Source organism: Nelumbo lutea, chromosome 2 (assembly GCF_056320005.1).
Source record: "Nelumbo lutea isolate HS-2025 chromosome 2, American lotus-T2T, whole genome shotgun sequence".
Lineage (NCBI taxonomy): Eukaryota > Viridiplantae > Streptophyta > Magnoliopsida > Proteales > Nelumbonaceae > Nelumbo > Nelumbo lutea.
This window is the reverse complement of record NC_142685.1, coordinates 39,241,937-39,263,423: the sequence shown is the minus strand read 5'-3', so window position 1 is coordinate 39,263,423 and position 21,487 is coordinate 39,241,937. Positions and strand designations below refer to the sequence as shown.

Below are 21,487 nucleotides of genomic sequence, written 5' to 3'. Positions count from 1 at the left end.
ACCTGGCCCAAGTTGCAGCCTTATGATTACCACTTATTAATCTTCTGCCGTTTTGCCAAATATATTTGGGATTTGTTCTTTTCTTTGTTTGGGTGTAGGTGGACTCCTCTGCTGGATGTGTAAAGTCTATTTGCCTCTACTTTGTTCAGTTGACCAATGAAAAAAGGGAGAATCATGTGGAGATGTGTAAGGGCTGCGGTCTGCTGGACTCTTTGGGAAAAAGGAACTCAAGAATCTTTTCGAATAAGGAGGGAGGACTACAAACTATTCTAGAGGTGATTCACATTAGAGTGGTGCATTGGCTCAAGTCTTTGGAGTTGTTTAAAGACCTCTCAATTGATGATCTGCTAAGGAATTGGAAGGAAGTGGCAAGGTCAGCTCTAGCTAAGGAGACCTCTCTACATACTTGGACCCCCATCCCAGTGGCTTTGCCAAGTTGAATTTTAATGGAAGTAGTGCTAGAAACCCTGGGCCTTCAAGCATTGGGGGCATACTTAGGAATGAGGAAGGAAATGTAATTGCTCTTTTTTTTTGGATCAATTGGAATGGGTGATTCTCTTCGGGCTGAGATTATGGCAGCTTTGGAAGGAGTACAAAGAGCCAAGGATTTGAACATTAATAAATTGGTTATGGAAGGAGATTCTAAGTTGGTGGTGGGTTGGATGAATGAAGATATAACTGGTTTTTGTTTTACCAAAAAAAAAACTGGTTTTTGGAGCTCTGATAATGAAAAGAGGAAATTTAAGTGGATGACAAAGGATATTGAAGTAAAGTTGAAGTCAGTGAAAAGAGGTGCCAACTCCTTTTTTGATGGGTTAGCTAAACAAGAGGTGAGCAGGGGTGCTTTCTTTTGGGCTTTTTCGTAACTTTTGCATTCTAGACTTCTTGGTGGGAGAGTTAAGAGAGCTTATCTCCACCCTTTTCTCTATACTTAAATCTCCTTACTTTTTAATGAAAGTTGCTTGTTATTGATAAAAAAAAGGAGAGAGGAGAGAGACATAGTTGCCAAGGCGTCACTTAAGCAATACGAATTTTATAAAATAAAAGCTAAGATTTGGTTTGTTCCCTAGTATTATTATATACCAATTAGCATGTATATTAATTGAAAAATAGACAATTCTCTTTATCAAGAATACTAAAATTCCTGAGACTATAGTTGTCAAGGCGACTAGGCGAGGCTAGGCGACCATGGGGCGCTCAGGCGCCTAGGCGATGGAATCTATAAATATAAAATCTATAGATTTCAGCCATATAATCATATTCATATATATTAATGATAGGTTCAGCTGTTAAAAACTGAAGTGAGAAGTGAGAACAATGACTGAATCAGTGAAGGGAGGAGAGGAGTATAGGGCGGAGCCCCTGTTTTTTAAAAAACAAGGCAAAAAAAAAAAAAGATGATGATGATGATGAGTGGAGAAAGGGAGGATTGAGGAGTATGGGGGTGGAGCCCCTGTTTTAACGAAAAAAATGAGAAAATGTCTGAGCTGATAAGAGAGAACTCAGGACTGTTTCAGCTGAAATCTGGAAAAGAAGAAGAAGATGAGTGCAGAAAGGGAGGACTGGTGGAGCCCCTGTTTTTTCGAAAAAAAGGAAAAAATGTCCGAAATCTGGAAAAGAAGAAGAAGAAGAAGATTAGAAGAACTTACCTGCTGGAGCTGAGGTGCGATGCAGTTGGGTTGGGGCTTGAAGCATTCAGTTCTACTCCTCTCCAATCCAACAAAAAAAAAACCCTTATGACATAAAGAAAAAACAGGCTGTATACTTGGTCTTAATACTAAAACGATATAATGTAACCAGATTTATTTTAAAAGAATAGAACATCCAATAAAATATTAAAACAATAAATTTAAAAAAAATATCAAAACAATAAATTAAAAAAAAAGTTTTTTAGATGTATGTAGGCGGCCGCCTAATATGCAAAATTTTTGGCGTTTGGGCGAGGCGACCATGAAAAACCGCCTAGTTGCCTAGGCGTCGCCTTGACAACTATGCCTGAGACACTCCCTACTTTCTTAAAAATCACGAGTTTTGATGTAGGGTGTGGAAATAGAATCCTTTTTTGAGAAGACACTTGGTTGGGTGACACCCCTCTCAAAACCCAATTCTCCTTGCTTTAATCCCTTTCTAGTTTTAGAAGAAACCCATTGCTTCTTTTTGGAGTGCCTCAAAATTCTTGGTTAAATATTGGGATTTTGGTTTTAGAAGAGACCTAAGAGATAGAGAGTGCAAGCTTGTGATTGAACTGTTAAATAAATTGGGGATGATTTATTGGACCCAAGGTTGGATGATAGTAGAGTAGAGTATGGAACCTTCTCCTTTTGGCCTTTTTTCTTGTGCATTTTTTTTTGATAACCTAGTCCTTTCAGTTTTTTCATATGCAAATTGGATTTGGAAAAAAAAGATTATGATTTGGTTGATTGGTCTTTCCTAATGAAGGTTTTGACTCACTTTGGGTTTAGGTAGAGCCTAGAGGTGGTGCAAATGGGTCTGGGACTGTATCCAGACTTGTCATTACTCAGTGCTACTGAATGGAATATAGTGGCGGATTTCTTTGATGCCAGGCGTGGAATTGGGTAGGGAGACCCCCTATCCCTCTTTTTGTCTATTGTAATTGTAGATGTTTTGAGTAGACTAATTCTAAAGTCATATTCAAGACAACTAGTAAGAGGGTGGAGAGTGGTGAGGGATAGAATGCTGATTACCCCACCTACAATTTGTAGATGACACCATTCTATTATGTGAAGGTGACTATCTAGTTTGGGTTAGAAATTCGAAGTTGGTAGTGCGATTCTTTGAAAGAGAATCCAACTTAAATGTAAATTTCGATAGAATTGCATCGCAAGTGTCAATACTGGAAGATAAGGAACTAGTAGATTGTGCTGGAATTTTGGGGTGTAATGCACTAATGCGTCTTAATGGCCTCTAAAGTACTTAGGACTAACTTCAGGAGCCAACCTAAAGGACTTTAGCTTCTGGAGCCCGATGTTGGAAAAGTTTTCAAAAGATCTTGCTTGTTAGAAGAAGGGGTACATTTCTTAGGAGGTAGGGTTACCTTGATAAAATTAATTCTAGCTAACCTTTCCATGTATATGTTAGTGTTTAAGGTTCCAGAAGGTGTGGACAGGCGAATTGAGAAAATGATGAGGGATTTTTTATGGGAGCCAGGTGACGATAGGGGGGACCATAAGGTGTGTTGGGAGTTAGTTAGTAGAAGCAAGAGATATGGGGGGGGGGGTCTTGGAATAGGAAATGTCCTGAAAAGAAACTTGACTTTTCTAGGGAAATGGTTATGGAGAATGCCTAAAGAAAGGGACAAGATGTGGGCAATACATTGACTCTTGGGAATAGATATGATCTTAACTTTGGGAATCACATTAAATTTTGGGAATAGATTTGGTGTGGGAACTCTACCTTGAAGGACCTTTTATCCCTCTTTGTTTACCTTATCTTGCTTTAAAAATGAGCCTATTTCCAAATTCCTAGTTCCTTTAAATTCGAGTATTGGTTGTGATTGGAACCCTGGTTGGTTTAAGGGACTTCAAACTACTCAGTGTCCTTACATTTCTCTGATCCCTAGAAGAAGTCTTTTTCGTTCCCTCTGAGCTAGATGGACGAACTTGGACTTGCTCTCCTTTTGGTTCTTACTCATGTGCTTCTTTTTTGAAGGCTCTTACCCAACCTCTTCTTAATTCCTTGTGACCTTTTCCTGTCAAGGAGGTATGGTATAAGCCTATCTCTCCTAGAATTGGGGCTTTTTGCTAGGAAGTTGTACATGAAAGAATATATACTTCTGATTGGCTCCAAAGAAAGAGACAGAAGTGGTACTTATCCCCCTCATTGGTGTATTTTTTGTACAGCCAATAGTGAGACTTGTTATCACTTATTTATTTCTTGTTCCTTTGTTGTTAGCATTTGGGAATGGTTTTTTTCCTTATTTGGGCACATGTGGACTCCTCCGAATGATGTCACAAGCCTCTTTGCTCTAATAGCATTCCCTTGGCCAAAGAAGAGGGGAATAATTATGTGATGTACAAGGGCAGCAATAAGCTGGACAATATGGGAAGAAAAGAATTCAAGAATTTTTAGGGAGAAGGAAAGAACTAAGGAAGCCTTAATTGAAACCATCATGATTTGGGTGGCTCATTGAAATCTACAGAAGCGTTCTCACATGTCTTCTTTGACGATATACTTAGAAAGTGGAAGGAGGTGGCTAAAATCAGCCATCAAAAGGACTATAGTCACTTCTTTATGGTCTCCATTGGAAAGAGGGTTTAACAAACTAAATTTTGATGGAAGTAGCTTGGGGAACCTGGGAATGTTAGGACTTGGAGGCAATTTCAGGGATGAGGAGGGTAAGGTACTTGCTTTATTCTCAGGTCCAATTGGTGAGGGAGACTCTTTAATAACTGAAGTTATGGCTTTGATGGAGGGGGGGGGGGTGCAAAGGGCCAGGAATCTGAACATTCAGAAGCTATTTATTGAAGGGGGTTCCAAATTGGTAGTGGCATGGCTTCAAAGCGAGGAAACTAAGATGTGGAGATACAACAATGAGAAGAATAAATTTAGATGGATTACAAAGGATATGGAAGTAAGGATACAATGGGTGAAAAGAACTGCAAACTCTATGGTGGATGCTCTAACTAAACTCTATGGTGAAAAGAACTTCATGTGCTCTTTTTTTTTTTTTTTCTCTTTTTAACATTAATGAAAAGTTCTGGTTATTGATAAAAAAACCTTCCCGGTGAAAGAAAGATGAAATACAAGCCTTTTGCTGGGAAGCTTTCCTGGAAAGATAAACGCATATGATGTTCTCCAGGGAAGAAGGCCAAATAAATGCCTCTCTGCACATATATGTGTTTTATGCAAGGCAAATGGTGACACCATTCCTTATCTACTAATATTCTTTACTTCTGTAAATTATGTATGGGTGTGCATTTTTTCTTTCTTTGAATGCAGGTGGGACCCTCCACAAGATATTACCACATTGTTTAGCCCAAGCTTCTTCAGACAAACAAAAAAGAGGGGAAGGCTATTATGGAAGGCAGCTAGGGCAGCAACTATTTGGACAATTTGGGAATAGCAAAATGAAAGAATCTTCAAGGAAAGGTGCAGGACCTTATAAGACATTTGTAGAGGGTATAAAGATAAAATTGCTCACTGGGTAAAAAATTTGAAAGCATTCCAAATGGTGACAGTAGGTGATATCCTAAGAGCGTGGAATGAAGTGGCAAGATCTTCCAATGTGCAAGACAAAGTAATAATGGACTGGAAGCCCCTTCCAATTAATAAAATAAAACTGAACTTTGATGGAAATTCTTTGGGAAATCCAGGATGGTAGGGAAGGAATTAGAGGTGTTTTCAGGGATCCAACAGGGAATAGGGAAAGTGATGTCATTGTTTTCTGGCCTTTTGGGCCAATTGGAATGGGGGAATCTGCAAGAGCTGAAGTGTTAGCCTTGCACCAAGGAATGGAGATAGCAAAGCAATGTGGTTCAGCATGTGGAGATTCAGGGTGGATCAAAATTGGTAATCTCTTCGATGAATGACAGCAGCCCAGGTGTGTGGACTTAAAGACATGTCATTATAGAGATCAAGAGCATTGCAAAGTACTTAGAGGCTGTTAGAGTTGACAGTACAAGGGATGTATGACACCTTGGCAAAATAAGGGGTGTATAGGGATCAACTCTTTTGGCCAAATCTGTGATTTAGGGTTTCCAATTTGTAAAGGGATTGATTACACTTGTAACAGAAACAGTGTTTTAAAAGGCATGGGAGGTGTACGTCTAGAGGTGCACCTCCAGGCAAGGCACCCCCAAAATGCTCTAAGGTGTATGCCAGAAGCGTTGACACCTCTGAGGCATACGCCTTAGGTGTAAGAGGCGTGAACCTCATATGCCTTTTTCATGAGGTGTGCTAGAGGCGTATGCTTCATGTGTCTCATACACACCTCATATAAAAGACAAAAAAAGAAAAAAAGAAAGAAAAAAAGAAAAGAAAGGAAAGAAAAGGAAAGGAAAAGAAAGGGAAGGGAAAGAAAAGAAAGAAAGAGAAGAAAAAGGAGAAAAGAAAGAAAAGAAAAGGGAAGGGAAGGGGAAAGATTAAAAACGAGATCCTCCTTTCAGCTAGTACTGGGCATCTTCATTCTTCTTAATACAAAAAAATTTTATTAAAAATAAAGAAAAATGAGATCTTGTTGTTTCTTCTTCCTCCTCCCCCTTCTCTTAAGGAGGCTTATGTCTCCTTTTGTTCAGGAGGTTTATGCCTTTTACTTACGTTCTGAACTACGCCTCACGCCTCTAAGTAGTGGAACGCCTCATGTCACACTTCCGTATTTTAAAACATTGAACAGAAATCGCTGCAGTGCTATCTAATTATTCATAATGAAATGAACTGATTACTGATAAAAAAGAATATTACAATTCCTTTCTAAACATGGCAAATAATCATATCTAAAAGGCAATAGTATTTTAAATATATTCATTTCAATGTTTTCAAAAATAATAATACTAAAGTGTTTAATAGAGAAATTTCATATTAAATAAGCAACTGAAGAAGGTTATAATTTATATGATAAAAGTTTAAGATAGAGAGTAAGAGAGAAAAAGATGAGTGGAACTGTTGCTTTATAAAAAGGCAAAAGAAATAGAAACCTCCTCATCCTTTTCTTTTTCTTTTTTTTTTATTTTTCATTCTTTTCTCAAAATCTTTGAAACATTTAAATTTCAATAGTAAAATTTTAAACAAAGTATCAAGTGATGCATAATAGTATATAATAGAATGTATTAACACACAAATTAGTAAGATGTAGACAAAGAAATGATACTATAATAAGGTGCCTGCCTAGTGATTTTTGTCACCTAGGCAGGTGCATAGTTGCCTAGGTGGGCACGTTCTTGCTATAAGTCATGGCGATCAGACAAGGTGCCCAACCAAGGGTGCCTAGTTGCCCAGGTGTTGCCTTGACAACCATATTAGCGAGATTCTGTGGTTTTAGTCATCAAGCAACAGAGATGAGCTTTAGGTAGCTCTCCCCTCTAGAGAAATGTTGGAAGATGCGTTTTAATTAGTGAATGAATTCATCTTCTTTGTTGCTGATCAAAACAAAAATTTTGAAGGATGTTTTCCCTAAACTGAGAAAAGATGGCTCACCCCACTTTGTCCTTCTTCTTCATTTCCTTCGGTGCCCAATCTAGATTATCTCTCTGCCGAAACTTCTTTTAGCAATAGAAAAACATCATGTAGTTTAAAAGAACAGTCATTATATTTTGACCTGCTTGGCTGATCTGAATATCCCCTTTCCCTGTTTAGTGTCTGGGTTTCCAATTCCAATTACTGTGGCTGAAAAAAAGAATTAAGGTGGTGTTTGGTGTGTCTTTTCGGCACGTTTTTAGATCTGTGGGAAGCTCAAAGGACCAAAAAATGGTCTTTTTCCATTTGGTATCGCATAGACTGAAAGATCACAAAGATGAGCATGCAGAAAGACCGAAAAAGCACAAAATCAGGAAGCTTCAAATGAAGCTTTTGGTCTTTCCGTGCTTTCCAACTGTTTTTAACAGCCCAGTAAACTAGGACACGAACCAAAGTACCAAACAGTCTTGATCTTTAAAGACAAGACCCCAAAAACTCAGTGTGTCTTCTTGTCTACTGGGCTCTGTCGAAAGATCTACCTAGAAAGACTTGTCAAACAGCCCCTAAGAGTAATTAAAAAATTGTGATAATTTAATGGTAGATTTTGATTTTCATTCAGAATGGAATCAGGGCCTCTCAATTTGTTTAAGCATCATCCAATGTTGTGCATGTTGGTTGGACAATGGGAATGATTGGTAGATATTTTCCAATGTTGCTATGGATTTTCATCAATGACACAGAAGATTACTATGAATAAATTCTTTTCATTATTGTCTTGTTTAAATAAGATTACCAAATCACTGAATGATGGTGACTTCCTATAATTAAGCTAAGACAAAGTTTTGGATCACTGCTCCTTGGAATTGTTTCTGGGGTTCTTTTGGAAGATGAGCAGAAAAATCAAAAGAAGCAAAAGAATGCAAATGAACTGGTTTTTTGGTGTGTTGGTTTGCATCTGCCACAGTGGTTCATATATATATATATATATTTTTCACAGTGGTTGTCATGGTGGTGTTTTTGAAAGCAAAATAGCAGAAGAAACGGGTTCAAAGATGGCCATTAAAGCAAGAGCAGGATGGCTGAAGCTTGACAGCTTTTCCAGTTGCAAAGTGATTTTATTCTTGATATTGATTTCAATCCACCTCTGTGAATTGAATGCATGGAGTCCTTCAGCAATGCACACTAATAATTGGGCCATCTTGGTCTGCACTTCCCGCTTCTGGTAATCAACTTTGAGCTTTTCTCCTCTTCAGTAATTTTAGAGATCAAAGTAACAAGATCCTGTTTTCTTTTGATAAATGAGAGTAGTTTTGTTAATTCAAATAACGAAAGTACAATCAGCCTAGGAGGAGGCACGAGGTGTTACCTTCCCCAAGGACTGAACCATAAACACTAAACATACATAAGCCTGAAACACAATTACAAAGCAGCCCAAAACAGATCTCCCCTTTTTTTGATAAACAAGATCCTGTTTTTCAACCTGTCAAAAAGACAATACCCTTTCTTTTCCTTATTCTTTTTTTTATTATTGCTTTGCGGTCTGATACCTATTTTTGAATTTCATTAGGGGAAAGAAAACAAGAAATAAGCATCATTTCTTGAAATTAAAAAGGGAAATGGTTAAAAGATCGAGGGGAGTGAGTATTCTTTGGATGATAAATGTAAATTTGGGGCTACCTGTTGATAGTAAAACAATTAAATTTTATTTATTTATTGATTTATAAACTGCATCAAGATCTAATTTTTTCTTTTTCTTTTTTGTGTAGTATTTTTACTATTCCTTTTCATGTAATTATTAAAGTTATAATTATTTTAAGTCCCATTTAAGAAGTGAGTAACATGGGCATTGAACTGATATTTTACATGGAGCTCTATCTAATTTAAAAGTTAGATTTGTTCTTGATAGTTGGTAATGTAAAGGAACTAATGGTTATCAGATCAGGAGCATATAATGTGATTATCCTAATCAGTGGTTTAAAAGGCACACTTAGGCACACAAGTGAGGTGCATTTTGAGGTGTGTGCCTTGCCTAGGTCCAGGTGCACCACCTTCAAAAGGTGTGTGCCTGTTGTGCCTAGGTGTGTGCTTGGTGGGCCTTGTGCGTCAGCCCAGGTGTGTGGGCTGGGGGCTCTACCCCTGTACTCCTGATCAAGCCCCTTGAGGAAAGCCCAAACAAGACCATGTTAGGTTCTTTAAAATTCTTAATCCCTAAAAAATGATTTTATAATTTCAATTATCTTTTACAAATATCTTTTATTAGGATGAATGAACCTCTGAGAACCCCCTATGTGCTATTGTTGTTCATTCATTCGTCCTAAAAAGGATATTTTTAAAAGAATTAAAATTATAAAATAATTTTCTAGGGATTAAGAATTTTAAGACCATAACATGTACTTGTTTGGACTTGCCTCAAGGGGCTTGGTACAAAGGTGGCTTGTAGAATTAGGAATGAAAGATGTAACATCACATTAACTATTTGGAATAATGCAATTGAGAAAGAAGTAAAGAAATTAAAAGTTTGACATGCTTGATTATGTTTTGTATACTATTTTTTATTTTATTTTTGCATTTTCACTTTGAATATGTTTTATATGTTATCTTTATGTATTTAAATTTGAGATGATAGGCTTTGTTTTTAAACGTTTTGTTTAAAATTAAAAGTTTGGATTTTTAATTCATACTATTTTTAATATTTTCTTAATTTGTTTTGATTTTTTTTTTTTTAATTTTGTGCCTTGCTTCAGAAAGGTGTGTTTCCCACCTTGCACCTCTGGAAGAAATGCCCTTTGCGCTTTTTTTGCACCTTGCACTTTTAAAACACTGATCCTTAGTTCCTAACCGTAATGCATTGCCAGTCTAGTAAGTTGTGTTGCCAAATAAATCATATGGTATGGTAGTGATCAACAAACAACAAGAATATTGCATGGATTGTTGGAGGTTTGGACACAACTGTGGATTTTTTTTTTATGGTAAAATGAAATTTCATTAAATAAGAAAAAAATATTACAATCTAGTAGGTGACAAGGCATCACCCGCAAACAAAACAACAGAAAAGAACTAACAGGGAGAAGAATTAAAATAAACCATCCAAAGTTACAAAGTTGAACAACCCAGTTTGCAATCGAGTTGCTAACAGCCACCACAATCTTGTCCAGATTCCAATATTTATCTTCAAAATTTCATCTATTTCCTTCCTTCCATATATTCCAGCAAATTGCGAATGGAATACAGCTCCAGAGCGGTCTTGCTTTCTTGCTTCTTCTTAACTTCGGCCATGTAGAAAAAAAATTCTGCAGCAGATTCAGGCTGAAAGTTTGATAACCCTAACAAACAGTGAAAATCTTCCATAAAAACCCAACAACCTTGCACGAGAAGAATAGATGGCCAACAGTTTCCTCCTGTTCATTACAGAGGAAACACATGTTGGCCATGCTGAAACCCCTGGATTTCAGATGGTCCACGGTCAATATTACTGTCCATTGCCACAAGCCAAGCATGCACTTCAACCCTTGGAAGAACTGGATTTTCACATATAGCATTTATCTGATTTGGAACTGAATCTTCCTTGAGTATAGCCATGTAACATGATTTAACAGAGAACTTACCATTTGAGCACTCTTTCCACTGAAGTTCATCCCTTGTCTGAGATGATATCCTTCATTTCCTCTAGTTTCTCCAGTAGAGATATGCATTCCTCCACTTCTCTATCCAGAAAAGGCCTTCTAAATTTTTGACACCATATCAGATGTTCACCCTCCTCTCATAACATTGATTTATAGAAACTTCAGCCTCAGCCAACCTATACAGCCTTGGACATAGATCACACAATTTGCCTGCCCCGCACCAATCATCCACCCAGAACCTGATTCTTGTACCATCTCCAACTAAGAAACTTGTTGGGCATCTGAACTCCTGGTTGAATTTCATGATCCCCTTCGACACACTCACCCCATACGAAGACCACCACTCTTCTCCATAATGAATTTTCCTCCCCCCCTAAACCAAATCTCCATAACCACTTCTCTAGCAAGGCCTTACTAAAATTCTTCACTCTCCTGAATCCCAACCTACCCTTTTTCTGTGGTTTACAAACTCTGCCCCAATGTACCAAATGAAACTTCTTTCCCCCACCTTCCCTGCAAACCCCTTCCCATAAGAAATCCCTCTGATTTTTTTTTTTTCAATTCTTTCAGCCACTTGAGATGGAATCCTTAATAAGGACATGTAATAAGTTGGTAAGTTTGAAAGGACACTCTTGATTAAAGTTTTCCTTCCTCCCAAAGATAGATATTTTTCTTTCCATCCATCCAATCTCCTTTCCACCCTTTCCACTATGGGTCTCCATAATGCACCTGACTCTGAGGCTCCTTCAATCAGCATCTCTAAATAAGTGAAAGGAAGTTCCCCTGTTCTGCATTCAAAAGCCCCAGCAAACTCCAATAAAACCTCCCTTTCCACCTCCTTGACTCCAATCGATACACTCTTTAAAAGATTAACTTTCAGCCCCTTTAAGAACTCAAAGTTTGCCAAATTTTCTCTCAAATTTAAGACCTACTCAACCGATGCATCCAAGAAAATCAAAGTGTCATCTGCATATTGCAGATGAGTAATAACAGGTCCCTCTCTGCCCACCTTGAATCCTTCAATAAGATTCAATTAACCATTCTCTCCAATAACAAATTCAATACTTCCATAACCAGCACAAAAAGCGTAGGAGATGATGGATCTCCTTGCCTCAATCCTCTGGATGCTTATAAAAACTCCGTGGATATACCATTTATAAGTTTGGAATGTGAGACCGAAGGTATGCAAGCAAACATCTAGCTCCTCCACTTCTCTCCAAATCCCATCAACCTTTGCATCTCTTCTAAAAATTCCCACTCCACATGGTCCTAGGCTTTCTATATCGATCATGCAAACCAGACCAGCTTTTCCACTCCTTGATCTGAAATCTCTACATTCACTTTTTGACAGAACCTTGGCCTAAAATCCTTCAGCTCCACCGTACCATCCTTCTTTGGGGTCGAAGATATAAATGTGGCATTAGCCATTTTTTCCAAGATTTTCTCCCCTGTGAAACTCCTTAAACATTAGATCAAACTCTCTTTCTAGCATATTCCAGCATGCCTTTATGAACAACAAATTAAAACTATCTCAACCTGGAGCCTTATCCCCATTTAAACCTTTTAAAGCCTCCTTCATTTCCTCCAACCCAAACTCCCTCTCAAGCCAACTTGCTGAAGCAACACTCAGCTTCTTGGGGGCTATCTCCCCAAGGGGCATCCAACTCTAGATTCTTGATGTATATAGATTCTTGTAGAACCCTACCACCTTCTTCTGAATTTCATTCCAGCACTCCACCATCTCATCCCCACCTGAATTCTTGAAATAATGTTCCTCCTTCTAGCATTAGCATACACATGAAAGCTAAAAGATAAATTTATAGAATGACCACAATGCCAACAGTGTTTTATGGAGATAATGTTAGGCAATCAAGATAAGTGTCCAAAAAAACAATTATAGTAAATGTGAGAAGGTCGAGATGGATGAATTGGAAAACTAAAAAGTAGGGTAAAAAATTAGCATTTTCATGAGAATCTAGGGGTAGCCCTGATAGGTGATAAAATGAGGGAAATTAGATCAGATGGTTAGTAAGAGAAGCACGTTATCAAGGGCTTTCAGTGGGTGCCTAGGGCTGCCTATACAATTGCAGACACTCTAGCAAAGCATGGGGTGAACAGACAACAGCTCTTTTGGCATACAAATGGGCTTCTTAATGTTAACCTAAACAGTTAACAGAGTTTTTATATGTGGTTCAAGCAGCATTTCTGGCTGTTGTATATAATTATTCCTTTTTTCAGAATCAATAAAGTTTAATATGTTATACATTAAAAAAAGTGCATAGATGACCTTATATGGAACTGGTATGAAATGAACTTCTGCAAGTTGAAGGGTCTAAATGAATTAAGCACAGGCCGCATAGGCCATGGTTTGAAGTAGTGAGAAATGATTTTAGGTCTCATAGTTCAATAATGGTTATGACAATGAATAGAATGGAATGACGGAACAGGATTCTTACAGCTGACCTCGTATAATTGGAATAAGACTTTTTTGAGTTGAGTTGAGTTGAGTTGATTTGAGCCACTTGGTAGAAGAGGATTACTCGGAGTCATACAAATCAATAGTATACTGCATATTGTCCTTTTTGTCATCCTTATCAATGAGCAATGCTAGATAAAACCATCATGGAGGTTAATTCTTACAATATTAAAAAATTTTCAACTGATTGGTGTTCTTTCATTTGAAGGAGACATCTATGAATTTGTTGCCTAACATGTTGCTGAGCTTGCAAAAGCTTGTAAATTAAGCTCTTATAATATTATTTTTTTTTTCAACTCATTAATGTTCTTTCATTTGTAGGGGGCATCTATGAATTTATTGCCTAACATGTTGCTGAACTTGCAAAAGCTTGTAAATTAAGCATTTCCCATTATCATGCATCTTGCTTCAACAGTACTTCCATCGCTTAGCTGTTTGATTCAGTACTTTTCTTGACCAGGTTTAATTACCGACACATGGCCAATACTCTATCCTTATATAGGTAAAGCATGTGTCTTAATTTAGGTTCTCATAATCTTTTTTCCCCTTTCCGCATCTTTGCATTTTCATAGAATACTGATATGTTCTTTACTTTTTTCTTTAATAGGACGGTAAAACGGCTTGGAATACCTGATGATAGGATAATACTTATGTTGGCAGATGATATGGCCTGCAACGCCAGGAATAAGTATCCTGCTCAAGTCTTCAACAATGAGAATCACCGTCTTAACTTATACGGAGATAATGTTGAGGTGTGTCTTGTGATTCCAGTTAGGTGTTTAATCTTTATGTAAACATGCATACATTCTATTAAGGATCGCAATGAATCTGTCAAAGAAGATTATGTCTAATTCAGCATGGAAGGTATCTAGAATATATCTTTATAGAAATTCTAATTATTTTTCACATTAAAAAGGATTTGTTGTTATTTAACCATGTAATCTGTCAAAGAAGAGTCTAGGAAGAAAGAAAGGAGAGAGAGAGAGAGAACAAAAGAATTGAGAAACATTGTCATGGGTCAGCGGCAGCACCCACTATACCCTATTTTATTATAAAATAAGGTGAAATGACAAAAATGCCCTTGTGCTACGTAAAATAAGAAAAGAACACCTTGCAACACTCCCCCTCAAGTTGGGTTGAATGTGTCATGCACATAGTTTTCAAGGCGTCTAGGTGATTTTGGGCAACACTGGGGCACCTACTCGCCTGCCTAGGCGATAATAATTCTATAATATAAAAAACTAACTTTTGGCTAGTTCCCTAGTTTTATATACCATTCAGTGTGTATATTAATTGAAAAATAGCAATTCTCTTTATTAAGAACATTAAATTTCCTCTAAAAATGTGGCAAATCATCACATCTAAAAGATAAAAATCTTTTACATATGTTTTTTGAAGCAAAGCTAACTTTTTATTGAAGAAGGAACAAACAGAAGTACATGAGAGGATGTGCTGAAGCCAAGAGAGGCTTGGCAGGATTACATAGGCAAACAACTGTCACTAAACAAGAAATCTCTAGAGACCCCTGATTTTGCTAAGAAATCAGCAACAGAATTTTGCTCCCTAGGAATCCAGACCAACTTCACATTCATAGAGCCTAAGATATCCCTGGCTTCGGCTAAGAAGTAGGCTAGTCTCCAGGGCCCTCCCTTATCCTGTAACCAAACTATAGTATTAGCATAATACTACTATAATAAGTATTTAATAGAACGATTTCATATCATTTAGCAACTAAAAACCTTGTATGATAAATATTGAAGAAAAAACAAGGATAGGATTTCTGTTTTATTTATCGATCAAAAAAAGAATTTCTGTTTTATTTAATTAGGGAGAGAATAGAAAAAAAAAGAAGCCCTTTATACTTATATTTTTTCTTTCCTCTTTCTTTCTTTCTTTCTTTTAAATTTCACTAGTAAAACATTAAAACAAAGTATAAATGATATATATAGCATATAATAAAATGTATTAACACACATATTAATAAGATACAACAATATAAATGATATTATATAAGGCACCCACCTTGACTTTTTGTCACCTAGGCAGGCGCCTAGTTGCTACAAGTCAAGGCGTTTGGGTGAGGTGCCCAGCCAAAGGCACCTAGTCTCCTAGGTGATGCCTTGACAACTACGGTCATGCATACCCAACTTGTTACATAGCTCTTCATGGTGCAAGCTAGACACTCTTTGTAAATACATTAGCTACTTGCTCATTTGAGCTCACAAAAGGAATACATATTTCTACCCTTTTCAACTCTTTCATGGATAAAGTTTTTGTCAACTTTAATATGTTTGGTTCTTTCATGGAGAATTGGGTTATGAGCAATTCTAATGGCAACCTTGTTGTCACGATACAAAGACATCGATCTGAATTCCATATTCCTAACTCTATAAGAAGATTTTTTAATCATAGAAGTTTAGCTACTCCTTGAGACATGACTCTATACTCAGCTTTTGCACTTGACTTTGCTACCACAGTGTCTTTCTTACTCTTCAAGTGACCAAATTGCCCTTACAAAGGTACAATAACCAATAGTAGACCTCCTATCATCATAGATCCTATCTAGTCAGCATCAATATTACTCTCCACCATAGTATGACCTTGTTTGATGAAAAGAAGTCCCCTACATGGTGTCTATTCAAATAAGAACGCTCTCTGCAGCCTTGAAATAAGGAGTTTTTAGTTAGTGCACATATTGTCTTAAGACCCTCACCACAAATGCTATATCTGGCTGGGTCATAAAGGTACAGAAGCCTCCCTATCTTTCAGCAATTTAAGGATGTACTTTCTTTGGGAGATAAAATATGCTTTTATCAGACCGTACAACTTCAGTACCAAGAAAGTATTGTGAGAGAGTGGATATGCATTTAAGGCTCAGTTTGGAAAGAGTACAAATACAATATATGTAAGAGTGCAAGAACTTGTATTTTGTATGTATTTACACTCTACATATTTGTATTTGTATTTCTTAGGGGTTTGCGGTTTTGCAACAATAGGAGAAAAGTGCTATCTTGCTGTACCAAGCAAGATCCAATGAGCAAGAACCCTGCAAGTTGAGAACGACACAATCTCGCGATGTTGAGTGAGATCTGGAATCCAAAACTAGTGTACAATCTCGCTAAGCAGAATCACGCTGCAACCTCACACTAAAGGGATCTTGTGTGATGCTTGTGTTGAGAACTTAGCATTTGAGAGTGCACTTTGGGGAGACGCGTGGCTATGTCAAGAAAACCACGATTGGCTGTACCTGATGTACTGTGAACACGCATTGTCCCCTGAGTGGTTCTCAAGAATGTGGTTTAATGACCTCGTGGTCCCAAGGACACATGTCTATTGGAGAGAAAAAGGCGGGATTTGTTCCTCATATGTTTGTTAAAGGAAGGAAGATTCTGGAATATTGGAATATGCAAGGACATGCACATAGCATGGTTCCCCGGTTCTATAAATAGGGCATTAGGGCCCTGACGGGGGGATCTTTTCCCTTGGCCATTTTTGCCCATAATCCTTTCTGCTACTTAGCTTTTCTTGGTTTCAGCCTTAGCTCTCTTCACACTTAATCACTCTTGATCCCAACTTTAGGACCTATAGACCATCCTCATCCTATTGGCTTACAAGTACCTTAGAGGTCTGAGATCCTTCAGTTCAATCTGTGATGCCGGAATTTCTTCCCAATTTTCTGTAATTACAATGCCATCTATGTAGATGATCAAAATAGCCACAAAGTCACCTTTTCTTTTTACAAATAGTATATGATCAGCTTGACATTGCACAAAATCAACTAAGTTACCTTGTGAACCTCTCAAACCATGCTCTAGGGGGATTGTTTTAGGCCATATAAAGGTTTCTTCACGCAACAACTCTCTTCACTTGTAGCTGGAAACCAGGGGGCTGAATCATGTACACCTCATTTAAGAGCCATTCATAAAAAGCATTCTTTGCATCTAGCTGATGAAAAATTAACATGTAGAGATAAAAGAACCTGAATGGAGTTCATTTTGGCCACTTGTGCAAAAGTTCCATTGTAGTCTACAGCATGTGTTTGAGAGAACCCCTTTGCCACCAACCATGCTTTGTACCTTTCTATAGAACCATCTGCCTAATGCTTTACAATGAACCACACATTTACAACATACCTTCTTCTTTCCCTTTGGAAGATCAACAAGTTCTTATATGTAGTTTTTGTGAAGGACATAAATCTCTTCACACATAGATTTCTTTATTCCAAAGCCTTTGCAAAACTTTTAGGGATGGACACACTAGAAATAGCAAAAATGAAAGAGCGATAACTAGGGGACAATGAAGTTGTGGAAGTAAAGTGGTCAATAGGATGTTTCGTATAGGACCTCACACTAGGAATGGCCACCCTCGATTTTGAAATTAATCCCCATCCCTGTCCCTGATCCCCGTCGGGGATAAAATTTGTCTTCCATCTTCGGTCCCTGATGAGGATAGGTTCCTTGCGAGGACCCGAATCCCCGAAATTCTTTTAGATAATAGTTTTTTTTTAAAACAAATTTACTTAAAATAAATAAAAATTTTAAATTATAAATAATGTTTTGAATATGTTTTGATATATATATATATAATCGGGGTCAGGGCGGGGTGGGGCTGGGACCTCAATCCCCATCCTCGACCCCAATCGGGGATTCCTATTAATCCCCGTCCCTGCCCCACCAAAACAATTCCCATCCCCGACCCCATCGGGTCGAGGAAGTTGGTTCCCCGTCGGGGATGGGGAAAATTGCCATCCCTACCTTACACCCTACATAGAACAATAGGAAGATATCACAAGGAGAGGGTTCAAAAGTACCTGAAGAATGGCTAAGGTGGAGATTTGCCTCATGAGGTTCTGATGGCATTGGAAGCACTTCATTTGGTTCCACACCTCTGTACCTAGTGGTAGATCTGATGACTGGCCTTTGTGGTGCCAAGTATGATGAGAGTAGACTTGAGGAGGCAGAAACTGTTGTTGGGATGACTGAACAGGAAGAGGCAAAGAAAAACACTTCTTGCATCACTACTACTCTCCTGCTAAGGTGAGGTAGAAAAAAGGGACAAGATTAAAAAAAAGAGGCATCCATGGAGATATACACTTTCTTGTACATAGGATTCTAACATTTGTACCCTTTGTGATAGATAGGATAGTCATGGAAATACAAGGAATAGCATGAAGGTCCAGCTTACCAGAAGAAAGAGATAACTGTTTAGATGACATGTGGGTCATTAAATTGCAATTATCTAGATGATATGTGGTTAATTAGGTATGGCGCTGTGAGAATAACATCAGCCCAGAAGCTCTTTGAAACATTCATCTGTAAAAGTAAACCATGAGCCACCTCCAACAAGTGCTTGTTCTTTTGCTCTTTAACACCATTTTGCTGTGGTTTGCAAGGATATGAGCTTTGATGTAACATACCATTATGTTGGACGTATGCATTGACATCATTAGTGAAATATTCTTTTGCATTGTACGAGTGCAAAATCAGAGTATCATTGTGAAACTGTGTAAACACCATACAATGAAAATTCTTCACAACCTCTAGAACTTCCTCTTTGGACCGTAATAAAAATCATGTATCATGAGCAATCATTAATAAACTTGATAAAATATCTGTATCTACCTTTTTCTAGAATAGAACAAGATTCCCAAACATCAAGATGCACAATATGTAAAGGACAAAGGCACAGACTTGAACAAATATGGAAACAAGACCTTCAAGGAAGAAAAAGATAAATGACCTAAACAACAATAAAATGATTTGCTCCCCCTCAATAGGATTCTTTTGTACATGATTTTTATTACGGTCCTTATTGGACGTATGCATTGACATCCCCCTTTCTTCATCCTTCTTTTGTACCTCGCCCTTCTTTCTTTCATCTTTAGACAATAAAGCAATTTGCTCCCCCTCAATAGGATTCTTAGCAACCTTCCTAATTTCCTTAGATTTCATTGAACTAAGGCAAATACTTCTTCAAGACCCGGAAGCTCCTTGTTACTCAAAATCTAAAACTGAATGGGTTCATAACTGAGTTCAAAGTTCAAACCAGCCAAGAAAGCAACCATCCTTTGTTGGGAGATGAACCTTCTATATGCTGAAGCATCCTCTTCACTTTTTTTTTCCAATCAATAGTCTTATAATGATTTAACAACTTCCACATGGAAGTAATAGTGGAGTAGTAGGCCACAAGGGACTTGTCACCTTGTTTAAAAGCTGATGACTCAACTTGGAGTTAATGGATCCGAGCATAATGTCTTTGTTCTGAGTATGCTGACTTTGCTTGGTCCAAAATCTCCTTGGCTGCTTCAGGCCACATAAAGATTTTCCTAAGAGCAGACTGAATTGAAGATAAGCCAAGACATTATCGTATAATTCTTTTGTTCTCACTTTTCATAATCAGCCCCTTCACTAGTAGGATTTTCAGTCTTTCCAGTGAAATACCCCAACTTTCCTTTGGCTCCAACAAACATCTTCACACCCTTGGACCACTCCAAGCCCATCAAGAAGAACGGTGGACATAGAGAAACCTATGTTGTCTTCCACTACTAGAACTAACAAGACCTCTAGAGCAAGGTTCAAAGTATTGATACACCCGATATGCCCCTACCGGCGTATCGGGTGAATCGATACCCTTTTTTTTACTTTTTTTATTTTTTTTCAAAACCGGTTTAGGGCTCCTCCACCCCCTGAACCAGTCAGACCCCCGATACACCCACTATAGGGGCGTACGGGAGGGGTCCCGGAATGATATGTATCGTCCGATACGTGTCGATACTTTGAACCTTGCTCTAGAGGAATTTGAAGTGATAGAACTCTACGAAGACATTGATGAAACATTGCTAGTAGATGAATAACACCACCAAATAACCAAAAATAACCTTTTTTTAGCCCACACACAGTGACATGACTGTTACAGTCCAAGATAAGAGCAGAATAACTCTATGGCAGGGGAAAAACTGAACAAAAACCACTTGCTTGAAAGCTACAACCACTTGCACCATGACACACTATCATTTTTAAACATTACTGCATATAATCTGGTCAATATGCAAAAAACCTGTTGGTTTTCACTTGGCAAGTAGAAGACATATAGAAGAGCACTTAGAAAAAATTCCTTGCAACAGAAACAACTTTTTTTTTGATAAATCAACAGAAAACAACCTCTGGGCACTTTCTAGCACCTTCTCTAACCATAACAACCTTCCAGAAGGTTCCTAAACAACTGTCTGGATCGAACACAACATAAACTTGCCTTGTATGATTGATAAGATCCTCTTTCATGCTTTGACCTCATAAGGATCAATCCAGAAAAAAAAAATACAACTCGGTTTTATGACCAAGGAAGAGAAAACATAGGTGAAGGTGAAATTGCAAGAAATAAGTTGATTTGGTTCACTGTAAACCCAAGATCACCATAGAGTATTTGACTATTTTTAATTTTTAATTATTTCATACCTATAAATCACCCAAAATACAGCTCCCATATCTGAATTCTTTGATGGAAAAATCTGCAAGTAATGTCAATCCAATTGGCCAAATTGATTCCCCCAATGGAAGTCACATTGCTCCCATTCTTTGTAACTTTTCAATACTCCTGGATCAGTTGGGCACCAGAATATATCAATTCAATCTCTCCTTTAGGACTAGTTGAATTCTTGCTCTCTGGGTCTTCTAAATATCTTATATATTTATAGAAGCAGAGTTCTAAGGGGGGTGTGATATCCTATTAGGACTTCCATCCGTAAGGATTAGGGTTTCCCAGGATTGGAATCTTCCGTCCACTCTCTTTAATTTGTGTTGTGGTTTTGATTAGAAAGACTTCCTAAAATTGCAAAGGGACCCAACTACACATTTGCAGTTAAGTCCTTGAGGAGCATTTTGCACTCGAGATGCAAGGTGCAAGGTGCAAAGAAAGGTTCATGACTTTTCAAAGCAATGCACAAAAAATGCTAAAAAATTTAAAAAAATGCCCAAAATTCAAAAGAAAAGAAAAAAAATATTAAACATATATTGATTGAAAATGTAAACTTAGGTGCCATTTGGCAAGTCTTTATGGCCAAAAGACACATTGAGCTTTGTTTGGTAAGTAGCTCGGTCTACCAAGCTTTTAAAAACGCAGAAAGACCAGAAAGTTTCATTTGAAGCTTTTTGAAATTTGACATTTTCGGTCTTTTTGGGTCTTTTCATGCATGCATCTTTTCATCTTTCCAGCTTTTGGTTACCAAACGGAAAAAGACCGATTTTCAGTCTTTAGAGCT

The 21,487-nt window shown here is 37.7% G+C and overlaps 1 protein-coding gene across 5 annotated transcripts in view; it reads left to right on the top strand.

Annotated features, from left to right (window-relative positions):
- The window catches only part of LOC148870000 (Peptidase C13 family), a 47,708-nt gene that overhangs the window by 4,194 nt on the left and 22,027 nt on the right, over positions 1–21,487 (top strand). The window contains exons 2-5 of one of the 5 annotated variants that reach the window (XM_088969356.1): positions 8,129–8,353; positions 13,552–13,602; positions 13,691–13,732; positions 13,838–13,982. In XM_088969356.1, the coding sequence (XP_088825482.1) occupies positions 13,707–13,732; positions 13,838–13,982 (171 nt within the window). In that variant the 5' untranslated portion in view covers positions 8,129–8,353; positions 13,552–13,602; positions 13,691–13,706. Of the gene's footprint in view, positions 1–4,959; positions 5,561–8,128; positions 8,354–13,551; positions 13,603–13,690; positions 13,733–13,837; positions 13,983–21,487 lie in introns of all 5 variants that reach the window. The other 4 variants (XM_088969355.1, XM_088969354.1, XM_088969358.1 and 1 more) reach the window with 4 other exon arrangements.